Source organism: Asterias rubens, chromosome 2, assembly GCF_902459465.1.
Source record: "Asterias rubens chromosome 2, eAstRub1.3, whole genome shotgun sequence".
NCBI lineage: Eukaryota > Metazoa > Echinodermata > Asteroidea > Forcipulatida > Asteriidae > Asterias > Asterias rubens.
The window spans coordinates 12,347,869-12,361,515 of NC_047063.1; the positions used below are offsets into that span (position 1 = coordinate 12,347,869).

Genomic DNA, 13,647 nt, shown 5'->3' on the forward strand with positions numbered 1-13,647 from the left:
CTGTTATTTAAAAACTTCCATCCTAAATTTTGTTGTTGAAAGCGATGAATGGTTAAAAAAAAAAAAAAATCTTTATCATTGTAGAAGACATTGATCCAGACACAGAGACGGAGCGGCACGGGGAGCCACCCAAACACGGTAAGAAAATGATAAGAGTTTGTTAAATTTATTAAAATACTTACACCACCAATATAGAGCTAGATAAGCTCAGTTAGTACAGCCTCGACACAATAATCCAGAGGTTGTCCGTTCGAGTCCCACTCTAGTAAATTTTTTCTTTTTCCTGGTTCAACCCCAAAACAAGTTTTGTGTTAGTTTTAATGTGAAAGAATTTGGAGTAAAAAAAACAAGAGAGAAAGCTAATTCATCAACAAGTTTTTTTTTTGTCAGTGGCAGAAAACTTTGTTCTTACCTGCTAAAAATAACAATTAATTATTCTATCTCATACAGTAATCTATGTCTGAGTGTGTCATGTGTTTCGGTTTGAAAACATTTTGTGCAAATAACTCATGTTTTGTGCAAGGGAGGGCAAAGGCTCAACACTTCTTATGGTGTGGTCCTTCTTTAGGGGGGGGGGAGTTGGGAGTCAGTGCAAAACAACTTTAGTTTGATGCTGGAATTATCTTTCACTTAACATAACTTCAGGGTCACACTTGTGTGAAAGGGGGCTTGGGGCTGCGGACAATATCACATCAGAAAAGGTATTGGGTAATAAAGACAAAAATAGTTTACAGAAAAATGTGTCAAGTTATGTTGGGTAGGGCTGGTGGGTTATCTCATTAACTTCAGTGTTTTTTAATTTTGACATGATATTAATATTGACTATTTAAGTAAAAGACTACTTGAGTTGTTGTGCCTAATTCCCATTGTGATGGAAACTAACACACACACTGAAGGTTTTTTGTTGAAACAAATAAGTTCTTCATTTCACTAGCTAATTCCCTGCAGATTTTATAATCACTCACAACTTTTGTGCTAAATTTTTGGCAAAGTTAACTTGCTGAAAAATCATGTTTTCAAAAACCCCACACAGTGTCTGTTCTTTTTCAATTGATGTTTTCCATGTTGATTCTGAACACTGAATGTTTCTTAATTGAAGGGGGTAGCGTTAAGGATATTAGTTGAACTGTTTAACTTATTAAACAAGTTTTGTTTACAGATTATGTTTTGTTTGAGAAGTCTTGTCTCAAGAATAGTTGATAATCTTAAAGACGAACTTCCCCAGCCCTTCCCCTTATCCATTAAGGCCGGTTTATTGTCTGTCGCGCGATGTTCGCTTGATGGAAATCTTGACATTCAATCAAAAAAAGACACAGTTTTTAGGCCTCAGTCTTAGGATCGCGCGCAAGATTTCCATCGCGCGACCATCGCGCGACCATCGCGCGACCATCGCGCGACCATCGTGCGACCATCGCGCGACCATCGCACGACCATCGACCATAAACCGGCCTTTAAGGAAAAGCAACAAAAAATAAATCTGTTCTGAGACATTTAAAACTGTCTGACTGTTGGATGCAGGACCACTGATAGTTGTTAATAATGCATTAAGAGAAGCTTAATGGATCATTCTATTGTCCCATATCCAACCCCCCCCCCCCCCACCCTTCATCACTTATTGTTCCTCTTCCTCAATATTTATTTGTTTGTTTTCAACCAAAAACATTTTAAAACTGTTTTGAACAGTACTCTGGAAGAGACTAGGCACTCTTAATACTAAAGGTATTGTATCTCAGTCTCCATTTATGTCATTTTGATGTCACTATCTTCATCCAAAGAGAATATGCAAGACTTTTTGTAATGTCATCCTCCGTCACAAAAAGAATGTACTGAAATAAACTCTGAGGCCGTGACCAAAACGGCGACTTGGGCTACAGCTACGGTTAAATCAATGTGTCTGACAGTTTTGAGGAATAGGCAAATGCACACGATCTAGCAGTAGCTGTTTCGTACATGGCCTAAATTTCCAGAACTTGGCCATATCAATTGTGAAATCAGTACACCTTTTTTTCAAAATTTGAACCCTCGAAGGGAGAATCGTTTAAAATGTTTCTGACTTTGTACTTGGAGGGCGTGGGTTGAATGTTTGCTGCCCCCTCATGAGATAAAAAGTCAGTCGACAAGAGCGGGCAACTTGAACTTGTAGATTCTCTTTGGATGTTGTGCATGAAGCACTGAATGAACTCATGTTGCATGTCTTGTAGAAGACAACAAGTCTTGTGCGATACTTTGTTGTAGATGAATGGTTTTGTGTATATTTTGTGATGTAATTATATGTTGAGTACAGTCGTGTAAAAAATTGCAAAAGTGCTCGTGTGTAAAATAATGTTTTATGTATTAGTGAAAGCATGTTCAGAGTAAGTAATGCCAGTATTTGAAACAATTGCTAATGAAGGAGTTGATGGAAATTATTATGAATTGAATTTAACACAAAGCTGGATTTTCATGAATGTTTTTCCAGCATCTCTTTCTCGAGAGTAACAAGCACATAAATTGGGAACAATTAAGGGAACAATTTCATAGAGCTGCTTACAAGCACAAAAGGTAGCTAAGCACAACAAAAATATGCTTACTAGAAAAAGGTTACAAGCCCAATTACACCATTTATGATTGATATCCTGCCAATTTGTTGCTAATCAGAATGTTGTTAAGCAATTTTTTCTGCTTAAGCAGCTCTATTAAGTTGGGCTCATGGCCCAATTTCATAGAGCTGCTTTAATAGTAGAAAATCTTGCTTAACATATTTCTGTAAAGCAAAAATTAGCATGAAACCACTCCAAAATTATACGCATGAAATGGCTAGTCGCCTATTTCATAGAGCTGCTTAAGTAGAAAATATTGCTTAGAAACATTTCTGCTCAGCAAACATAAGCAGCATACCAGTGACAGATGTTACATTTGACATGGTATTTAAGCTGGTAACCTTATTCTGGTACAGCATAATTGTGTTAGGCAGGCTCTATGAAATTAGGTCCAGATTGTCAAGAGGCAATGGTGATGCAATATAGGCCTCTGTAAAATTCCAGTTATGTTGGATTTTGTGTGTGAATTAAGAGATAAATGGGAAAAAATGGTAGACTATAAATATTATAGAGTTGTATTTTAGAAACAGGAAGTCGTGAGCTGAATCCATGAACAGCAGGTTTGGTTTTAAAGCCAAACTTTCAGAGTTATTAGTCACTCTTAGAATTGTTCATTATTTCTTATTTGTATAATGTATGTTGTCATCAGGTGCTTACATAATTTCTATCCAGAATGCATGTTTAGAATAGTGTTATACTGTGTAGTCTTATAGCATTTGTTATAATATAATGTTGTTCGTGAATGTCATTAGACTCTGAAGCCTGCTTAAAAGTTCAAGGAACGTTACAGAGTTGGTAAGAAACAAAAATCGTGAAGATCCCAAATTTACATCAAACTTACACGGTCTAATGATGATGATAGCAGAAAACATCCCTTGAAATATTTCTCTCTGAAATTTCATATTTGACGAGAAATAAATAATCTAGTTTTGCGTTTGGAGTTTATCGCTCAGTGAGCGTTTTATTCATTTTGGTTTTGGCATCGGTGCAATGCAAAATTTGTAACGTTTTTTCACTGTTCTCTCGTGACCCAATTCTGCAATGTTCCTTTAACTCTCATGAGAAAGAAATGTAAAAAAAAATTATTCTCTTAGAATCCTATGATATTATAAAAACATTATTAAAAAAGGTGATAGCCTTTTTGACATATTGCTGAAAATCTGGAGTGATTTATGTCCAAGCAGGAAGAATAATTCGTAATTGGAATACACATTCTGAGAAACGTTTCCGACTGAAACGCTTCTCAAATTCAAATTGTTTTGGATAAAAACCTGATGTCTTTTTCCATAACCACATTAATCCGAAGTTAAATGATTCTCAAAATGCTTTATATTATCGAAAGCTGCTCTTACAACCAAGTCAGTTGTTATTGCCATTAATTTTAAGGGCGATTATCAAACATATACCTTCCCATTAAATGAAAGTTTGTAATAGCACTATACACTTTTCAAGTCGAAGAATAATTTATAAGCACTGGTTACATTTTGAACAAAACTTTCTTGGTTTGGAATCATTTTAATTTCCATCCCATTTTTGTGGTTATTCAAAAATCTACTTGGTTCTCATGACTTTGGCTCGCAACATTTTTTGCAACATAAAGTGTTCAACTCAATGAAAACTGCTCCCATGCGCTTTAAAAAAAAAAAGCACAACATTGAAACATGGAATGGCCTTCATGTCCTCGCACACAAGAGATTCTTGAATCTTTCTTACTTGATCAAAGAAAATTGATGTTTTATAGCAAAATTTAATAATAATGCTTTAATAGTTTTGTCTATTGCTGCAGGTTTAAAATTGTTTAAGCGGCCTGATTACTTATAAAAGAAGCGTACCATGTTGATAAAGATTGCCCCCATAGGGAGATAGTGTATGTTTCTCAAAAACACTCCTCTGGCCAATTGGAGACTTTGGAACCCTAGGTGGCAGCAGACTTACCAGGTAAATTTCCATTGTTAACAAAATTCTGAGCATGCGCACATTACCAAGAACAATGGATTTTACCTGGTAAGTCTGCTGCCACCAAGTGTCCCAAAAGTCTCCTATTCCATGGCTCCGCTTACTGCTCAATTCTGCGCTTATGATCATTTTTCTCCGTTTACTGTGTAAGCATCAAAGCTAGCTGTTAAAGCGAAGAATACCTAGTAACATGGAGTATGCATGAGCATAAGCCAAAAGTTTCCTGCTAACCTGTGAAGTATGCTTGATGTAAGCACATAATTCCCTTCTCCGTAAGAGCCAATTCTTTGCTTACGATAAGCAGAGCCATGACTTTGGGTCCTGGGCCTAATTTCATAGAGCTGCTTAAGCAAAACAGTTTTGCTTAAGCAAAACAATCCTTGCCTAGTAAAATCAGATTACGGGCCAAGACTCAACTCAATTGTTATGCCCAGTAAACAACAACTAAATACCAGTCATATAAGCAATGTATATGCCATACAATTTTTGCCAGTAACATGTGTAAAATAAGCGCGCTATTTTCGTGCTTAAGCAAATTTTTTGTTTACAAGCAGCTCTATGAAATTGGCCCCAGGTCTCAACAAATGGTTTCATTGCCATAAATCCATCATACATGTGAGCAATTATACCATGGGATGTATCAACTGCCATGAGGTATGCACAACAACTAATTAGATTGGACCAAAATTAGCCATGGAACTATGCTCGTAGAAACTCAAATAAATTACTCTGGGAAAAAAAAAAAAAAGGGCAATGCAAGGTGACAAAAAGAATTATGTACACCATTGTTGAAATTGGCTTAGGTGTTTCCATATTTGACAAATCACCCCCTGAATTTGACAGACAATTTTTTAATTTAGTAATTTGTGCAAATAAGAAGAGAAACTTTACAAAAGGATATTTGAACGGTACACCAAGTGGTTTTGGGGGTCAGCATCATCCCTAACACTTTTCAGAACAGATTTATACCATTATATGATTTCATATTCACTGCCTTATTGAGAGCAAGAACAAAACAGAAAATGGAAGACAAAAGGTCTCCAAAGGGGAATTCTAAAGACTGGGGTCCCCTCCACAAGAAAGTTTGTGTACAAAGCTTATGGGAGGTTATTAACAGGGTCAAAGGAAAGAACATGGACCACTCACTGCTTGAAATCCATGCAGATGTTTAAATTTACACCAGGCCTGGACTTTCATCTTCGAAAGGGCAAGGCCACTTTCATTTTGTAAAGAGCACTTTTAATTACATCGTAAAATCTTAGAGTCAATGAGAAATGTTTGAAGGGGCACCAAGGCAAAGCTCAGGGGCAATGAAGGCCATGACCTATGTGGCCTGCTTGTAATTCCAGGCCTGTTAGACTGAAGTTTGCCCCCCCCCCAACAAAATTTTTTTTTTTTTTTAATCCTAGCAAGACACAATGACATCGTCATTCAATAAAGGTGGATAATTAAATCCATGAGTAAACATTCATACAGCACTAACACACAATTTGTATTAGTTCTACAACTCTATAATCTTTCTGGGAAGTGATATAAAGTCAGTTTTGCTTGCCATGTCTAGTTGGCAACTCGGCTGGCGTCAATATTAACAGCTTAAAACAACAACAAGTGAGACTGTTTGCGTCAATCTACTTGTTAAAAATTGAAACATGCTTTGGAAATCTGAGCCGTTCTAATCCAGGTTGTGATTTATTAATGCTCTTTTGGCACCTCGCAGTTGATGTAAAACAAAATCCCCAACTCAAATATTTGCCAGCGATTTTTTTGTTGTGGCGTTGTGGGGTTGTGCGTGTTTGTGTGTGTGAGATCTTGAGGTAATAAGAATGATAAGATAGTGTCGACGACCCGGTTTAAGATTTCCCCAACGGCTGACTGCCTCCAGAAGGTGTGAAACTACACGATGGATGTCTCAACTGAGCAGTCCGTGTTGTAACAGGCCGCTCTGCTTTGGTGTTTGGCTTTTTTCACGCTTGTCTGATGTTGTATTTCATCCCTTTAACAGTTCCCAAGCCGATGAGCGAGTCGGATTCCTCAGAGAAATCGGAAGAGCTTGGAAGCGGGGACCTCCCGATGCAGTCATGGGTGCAGAGGAAGAAGTGAGGATGATATATTTACTTGTAGCTATGCAACCAACTGTCTCGGTCATAATCCATGTTTTGTTTTTTTTAAACCGTCTCTGCGGAAGTAGAGAATTCTCTGAATCCCCCAAAATTTACTCCACTATTGATGATATGGAAGAAATGGACAACCATTTTAAAAACACTTTTACAAAGGTTGATTAGTTTATGAATACCATGATACTACCTAGTTTTTAATGGCCTGCATTTTATTTGTTCTATAGAAAATAATACTGAGTTTATATCTGAGGGACAAAGCGATAATATTGTCTTGTATAAGGGCACAATGATCACGTCCAGGACTCAAACCCAAAACTCTGGAGATCAGAAACACCACAGCTTGAGTCCCGTGCTCTAAAAAGCTCAGCCACGACACGCCACTAAAGAAAATCAACTTGTCAATGAATGATCACAATTACTCATTCAGAATATGAACAATGCATTATTTTCTCTTTTAGCAAAACCATAAGAACTCGTCCGTGGAAATAATGAGAAGTCCCCACAATCAACTAAGCTAAAGTAGTAGTCCCTGCTGATTTTCTACCTTCCCCCGAGATAGTAGTTAAACAGCAGGACAGTTCTTTTCAGAACCGAGAAGTCTCCCGAATTCCCAAAATCTACTCTGCAGTAGTCGGCTTCCGAATTCCCAAATAAATTACTTCACAGTCATAGAACATAAAGCAAGACAAGTTCTCAAAAGAACCTAATCTACCCAGAAAGTATGGTGGTGAATGTGGAGATGAGTTGAGTATACATGTGTACTATTCAAACCGTCCAGACCAAACCGGCTCTTTTCAGAGACAACACTCACCCTAAGAGATTTACACATGGTTGTAGCCGCAAGTTTACTACTTATTTATAGTTTCTTCTTATTTCTCCACACCATGCAAAGCTTCAAACAATATATACATTGATTCCTTACTATGCAATGCCTCAACTCCCATATGACCATTTAAATCTGATGCATTATCATAATGTTTCCTTTTTATAGGCATCAATTGAGGCGATGGAATCGTCGATGTAGGAGGATGTGTCGACAAGCCGTCAAATCCCAAGCATTCTACTGGATTGTTATCATCATGGTGTTCCTTAATACAATCATCCTAGCCTCGGAGCATTATGACCAACCTAAATGGCTAGAGGGCTTCCAAGGTAACATCATCTGTCTGTTCAGAGTTTAGGGTCCAATTCCATTAAGCTGTTAAGCAGAAAGTACTGCTTAGCAAACTTATTTGGTAAGCCTAAAAAGAATGGGCACGTAATCATTTTAGGCTGTGTCTTAACCAGAGCCCATTCCATTAAGCTGTTAAGCAGAAAATACTGCTTAGCAAACTTATTTGGTTAGCCAAAGATGAATGGACACAAAATCATTTTAGGCTGTGTCTTAACCAGAGCCCATTCCATTAAGCTGTTAAGCAGAAAATACTGCTTAGCAAACTTTTGGTAAGCAAAATATGAGTGGGCACCAGTTATAACAATTTTAGGCAGTATCCTAACCAGGGCTCAATTTCATAAAGCTGTTGAGCAGAAAATACTGCTTAGCAAACTTATTGGGTGAGCAAAAGATGAGCGGGCACAATTTGTAACAATTTTAGGCTGTGCCATAGTTAGGGTCTTATTTCATCAAGCTGTAAAGCAGAAAATACTGATAGCAAACTTGTTTGTGATAGTGTAACAGTGTAAACTTTCAAGGCATTTTGGCTGGTAACCAGTTTCTGTTATTACAAAAGATTCTAATTTGAAAGATTTGAGCTACATGCCCTGCGGTCTTTCTTGAAATTTTCAAAAAAATTGAGCCTTAACAGCTCCTGACAAAACCGTCTATGCAGACACTGCCTTACGTTAATTTTTTTTGTAAAACTAATCTCTCTTTACTACCTCGAAACTCACATTCAATACACTGACCTTTACAGTCATAAAAGGTCAACTCCCTTGGTTGTACTCTTTCATTACCACTTCCTCCGTTAAAACAACACTAGCGGAAATAGTCCAGCACAGTTGCCATTATTTGAATACGTATCGTCGCAAGTGCAGTTCTTCTAATTAGGACAAGTCAATAGACACAGCGTCACTGGATGGGATAGCACCAACATTTGTTATCCCTCCAATTAGTTTCCCTTTCATTATTCTCTTGCAACTGCGATAAGAAAAATTTGCACAGGTTTGTTATATGCATATGTTGGGATACATAAGTGAGATTACTGGTCTTTGACAATTACCGATAGTGTCCAGTCCTTTAAAGTCTATCCATTTAGATGCTTAATTATTATTAAGGCATAAAAACACATGCAGAATACAAACATAAAACAAAACAAAAATCAGGGAAATACGCCTGAAATTAAAAAAGAAAAAGGATAAAACTGTAGCCGAAGGCCTTCAATTCCAATATCCCTGGCCATATATTAAAAATCCATACTTGATTACAATAAAATAATTTGTATATTCCTTGCATCTTCATTTCTCCGCAGATATTGGCAACTTCCTCTTTGTTGTCATCTTTACTGTTGAGATGATCATCAAGATGTATAGTCTCGGTTTCCAGGGTTACTTTGTCTCGCTCTTCAATCGTTTTGATTGCTTCGTTGTGTGCAGCAGCCTACTAGAGGTGGTCTTAATGTATGCAGAAGTCATCCAACTTGGGATTAGTGTGTTACGCTGCGTCAGATTACTTCGGGTCTTCAAAGTCACTAGGTAATGTTAAACAAAAACATGGAGGGATGTAGTTGTCTTGTATTCATAAATACCTAAGACAGTTTATCCATTTTGATTGGTCGAGAGGACATCAAGAGGGGTTGTTTGAACGGATGATATAACACTAGTAAAAAGTGTTGAAACATGGGCGTGACACGCGAGCTTGCACCTGTGCACCTGTGCCTCGTTGGGATTAAACCACTAGTTGAAAACCTCTTCACCACACATTGATTCCCATTATTAATGATCTTCCCGTCAAGGGATCTCTGCAAACTCCCACATAGTAATAATTTTACTTTCCCAACAATCGTAGAGCCATAAGCTTTGTTAAACTGAAATATTTGAAGAAACAGTTCCACGCACACGTAAAACTTGATGTGGTTGGGCAGGCCTTGAACTGCACTCTTGAAGGGGTACAGCAATTTTCCTCTAGTGCACCAAGGCAATTGTTGTGGGTGCCTGGGGGTATTTGGAGGCCTGTTTGTGTCCTTGAAGTTGGAATACAAACAAGACTGGCACAGTCAATAAATACAGACTTTTCTCTTGTGTCATGAATGATTTTTTTCTTCTTTTTTTAATCCGATTTCCGAGTTTTGTTTGCACTTGGAAATATCAGAAAAGTTATGATAACATGAAAAGCCTACACTTTATGTACATATAGGTCGTCCCTTGTATTTGATTTGATGAAATGTTCATACTTTTTTCCAAGAACCAAATATCATGTCTCTTGTATATATATTTTTTTTGGCAGATATTGGGCATCACTTCGTAACCTGGTAGCATCTCTACTCAACAGTATGCGCTCTATCGCCAGCCTGCTTCTCCTGCTCTTTCTCTTCATCCTCATCTTTGCTCTTCTTGGGATGCAACTCTTCGGCGGCCGTTTCAACTTCGCCGATACCAAGGAGAAACCTCGTAGTAACTTTGATAACTTCTGGCAGTCGCTGTTCACTGTGTTCCAGGTAGGGTCCATGTGTCATAATGAAAAACTTCTCATTCTTAGCGTCAATAATAATAGGCATTTATAAGCCACTTTTAAACATTGTATCAAAGCACCTTACAGTTCTACTACTCCTGTATCTTATAACAAATAATAATAATAATAACAAATTCTTTTATAGCGCATTTCACAATAACCGTATCAATGCACTTTACATTAGTGCCCTGGTCATTGGGCCAATTAACATCCCTTTAATCTTTCTCAGCTCATTAAATGATGGATTTATTGTTACTATTTATTGCAGATTCTGACTGGTGAAGATTGGAATGTTGTGATGTACGACGGTATCAGAGCGTATGGCGGAGTCCAATCTATGGGTATTGTGGCAAGCGTCTACTTTATGATCCTCTATATCTGCGGAAACTGTATCCTTAAAATAACAGATCACTGGCCACGTCTTACTACTACTATTAAAAAAAGTAATATCAATCAAAGTTTGTGTTGTGCCCTTTACATAAAAATGATCAAGAGCGCATAACAAGTTTTAAAATGCATAGAATGGAAGAAAAGATTAAGAAACAGGACTGGTCACCAGGCCAGTGCCATAACCCTGGTATGAGGATACATTTTTCCAGCCAACAGCGAACTATAGATCATTAGATCTCAAACAAAGTTGTGTAAATTAATAAATTTCCATGAAATGTTTTACTGGTATGCTTGTAAGAAGCTGGTTTTTTTTAATAGGGCTGGATAGCTCAGTTGGTACAGCGATAGTGCGTTAATCTGGAGGTTGTTGGTTCAAAGTCCGCTCCTTTAAATTTGTTTTTGTCCAAACCCAACACTATTTAAAGACTTTCCTGAGCTACCGATATGACAGACATCTTACTGAATGTCTTCTTGGCCATCGCTGTGGATAACCTTGCCGATGCGGAGAGTCTGACAGCCTTAGAGAAAGAGAAAGAGGAGGAGAAGAGAAACAAGTCGATAAGACGAGCCAACCAGCTGGATCTATCCAAGCAGCTGCCTCCAGGAGTGGATCCCAAGGGAGTCATTCGGGGACCCAAGAGGTTGCAAGAAAAACGGAAAGCACTGAATAAAGAGACTCCATCCCCGGCTGCAAATAACCACAAGTAGGTATACAAGGAGTCGGGGTACTAGTCTGATTGGTGGATCAGAAACTAAGGTTGTGTAGGTGTTACAACTGGGGGTTATGGTTACAGCTATGGTTTGATCACCGCTTCAACATAGGTTGAAGTATTGACCCACTGCACGCACATCACGCGCAGTGACCGCGCCTTCTCACCATCTTGGGAGTCAAGAGGGCCCAATTTTATAAAGCATGTAAGCAAAGAAACTTACCTAGCACAAGCAAAAAATTGTTACCAGTCAGAATACTATACAGTTACCATTGCTGCGACTGGTACCAGATCATTTCTTGCTTAGCCTAGAAATTTGCTAAGCAGAATTTGTTAACAGCTATGTGAAACTTTGATACGGCCGTAGCCAATATATGACATTAATCACCACTTGGTCTCCTGCTAATGTCTTCTTTTTGTTTTAAAGAGGTTTTTAAACAATTCATGTCTTAGGTATTCATATCATATATTCTGTAAAAACTTTGCCTTATTTATAACTTTTCCAATTTCCATTTTTCTCATTTTTTGCAGGGCATCAGAAGATGGTGAAAAGGTAAAGAAGACAATTGTAAAAGTTGTCCACATTTTTCAGAACCAAAACTAGTATTTGTTATAAACAAGACGAACAAGGACGGTGGGAATAAAAATGAGTAAGGTTTGTGGAGACACCACCCTCTATATAAAGCTGTGCAGTTCCGAGAAAGACTGGTGGTTAAGCTCAAGTTTTGACAGATTTTGACAAAGTGCTCCAAGTTTAAGTTTTTTAATTCCTTTGATTGTTTAGCCTTATTTGTGCCCAGTATTGTATAAATTTTGATCTGATCTTGATTTGAATCTTTTTACAGCAACTTAACAACGATGATGATGAGGCAAAGAAAGCTCTTAAAGAACCTGGTAAGTGTTTATCACCGAAATACAAAATCCACTTAAAGCATTTTATATTTTAAAGGGAGTCTCAAAGCGCTTCCAACATAATTACCCCTGGTCATTGGTCCTTAATTCACAAGTTCTACGCCTAAAACACTTATGAGCGACTTGATGCACTAGCAGTCGTTCAAAACAACTTTGGAGCATCAGACATTGATCTTTCAGACTTCGATCTTGTCATGAGCTGATCATAATGCAAATTTTATGTTAATGTTTGGTAATACTAAGAAGGTATAGTTTCAAGCCATATTTCATGCGTTTTTTCTCCATCTCTGATCAGCTAATATAGTATGGGATGTGTGTACTGGGAACATAAAAGCACCACCTGTTGTCTGTTAGATTAACAGCTCAAAATATTTAATGCCACTTAGTGTGTATCCTCTCACTGGTTATTTTGTTTCTTGTTCATCTTTAGGGGAGGACGATGAAGATGAGGATGAAGAAGAAGAAACTGTGACGACTCAATCAGCCAGGCCAAGACGTCTGTCTGAGATTGACTTACGGAGTAAGAAGCAACCGATGCCTAAGGAGAGCTCACTCTTTATGTTCAGTTCGGATAACAGGTGCGGTCAATCAATTATATTATTTATACACTCATGTTAAAGGCATTGGACACTGTTGGTAATTACTCAAAATAATTGTTAACATAAAAACCTACTGATGATAATATAGACCATTGTGAGAAATGGCTCCCTCCGAAGTAGCATAGTTTTTGAGAAAGAGGTACTTTCTCACCCAAATAGCCTTTTTAGGTATTTGAAAGCACACAAATTTGTACAACAAGGGTGTTTTTTTAAGAATTATTCTCGTGCAACAGGATGTTATTTTGTGCATATGGGATACACCACGTGATTACACTGGTCTTAGACAATTGCCAAAGGTGTCAAGTGTCTTTAAATAGTTTCTTTATATTTCACAATGAAAGCAAGGATGCTTCATTGTCCAGGCTTTGCATTAAAAGCTTATTGTAAAGAAGGCTACTGGACTACATTACATGAGATGGTTAAGGAATGAATTAAAGGCAATGGACACTATTGGTAATTACTCAAAATAATTATTAGCATAAAACCTTACTTGGTGACGAGTAATGGGGAGAGGTTGATGGTATAAAACATTTTTAGAAACGGCTCTTTCTGAAGTGACATAGTTTTTGAGAAAGAAGTAATTTTCCACGAATTTGATTTCGAGACTTCAAGTTTAGAATTTGAGGTCTCGAAATCAACCATCTAAACGCACACAACTTCGTGAGACAAGGGTGTTTCTTCTTCCCTTATTATCTCGCAAGTTTGATGATCGATTGA

The 13,647-nt window shown here is 37.6% G+C and overlaps 1 protein-coding gene across 6 annotated transcripts in view; it reads left to right on the forward strand.

Moving 5' to 3' along the window:
- LOC117306941 (voltage-dependent L-type calcium channel subunit alpha-1D-like) overlaps positions 1–13,647 on the forward strand; it is a 110,263-nt gene that overhangs the window by 48,790 nt on the left and 47,826 nt on the right. For 4 of the 6 annotated variants that reach the window (XM_033791527.1, XM_033791526.1, XM_033791523.1 and 1 more), the window contains 11 exons: positions 85–138; positions 1,684–1,719; positions 6,538–6,631; positions 7,644–7,804; positions 9,121–9,343; positions 10,095–10,305; positions 10,588–10,708; positions 11,161–11,413; positions 11,951–11,972; positions 12,265–12,313; positions 12,762–12,909. In XM_033791527.1, coding sequence (XP_033647418.1) covers positions 85–138; positions 1,684–1,719; positions 6,538–6,631; positions 7,644–7,804; positions 9,121–9,343; positions 10,095–10,305; positions 10,588–10,708; positions 11,161–11,413; positions 11,951–11,972; positions 12,265–12,313; positions 12,762–12,909 — 1,372 coding nt within the window. The remainder of the gene's footprint in view (positions 1–84; positions 139–1,683; positions 1,720–6,537; positions 6,632–7,643; positions 7,805–9,120; positions 9,344–10,094; positions 10,306–10,587; positions 10,709–11,160; positions 11,414–11,950; positions 11,973–12,264; positions 12,314–12,761; positions 12,910–13,647) is intronic. The other 2 variants (XM_033791528.1, XM_033791525.1) reach the window with 1 other exon arrangement.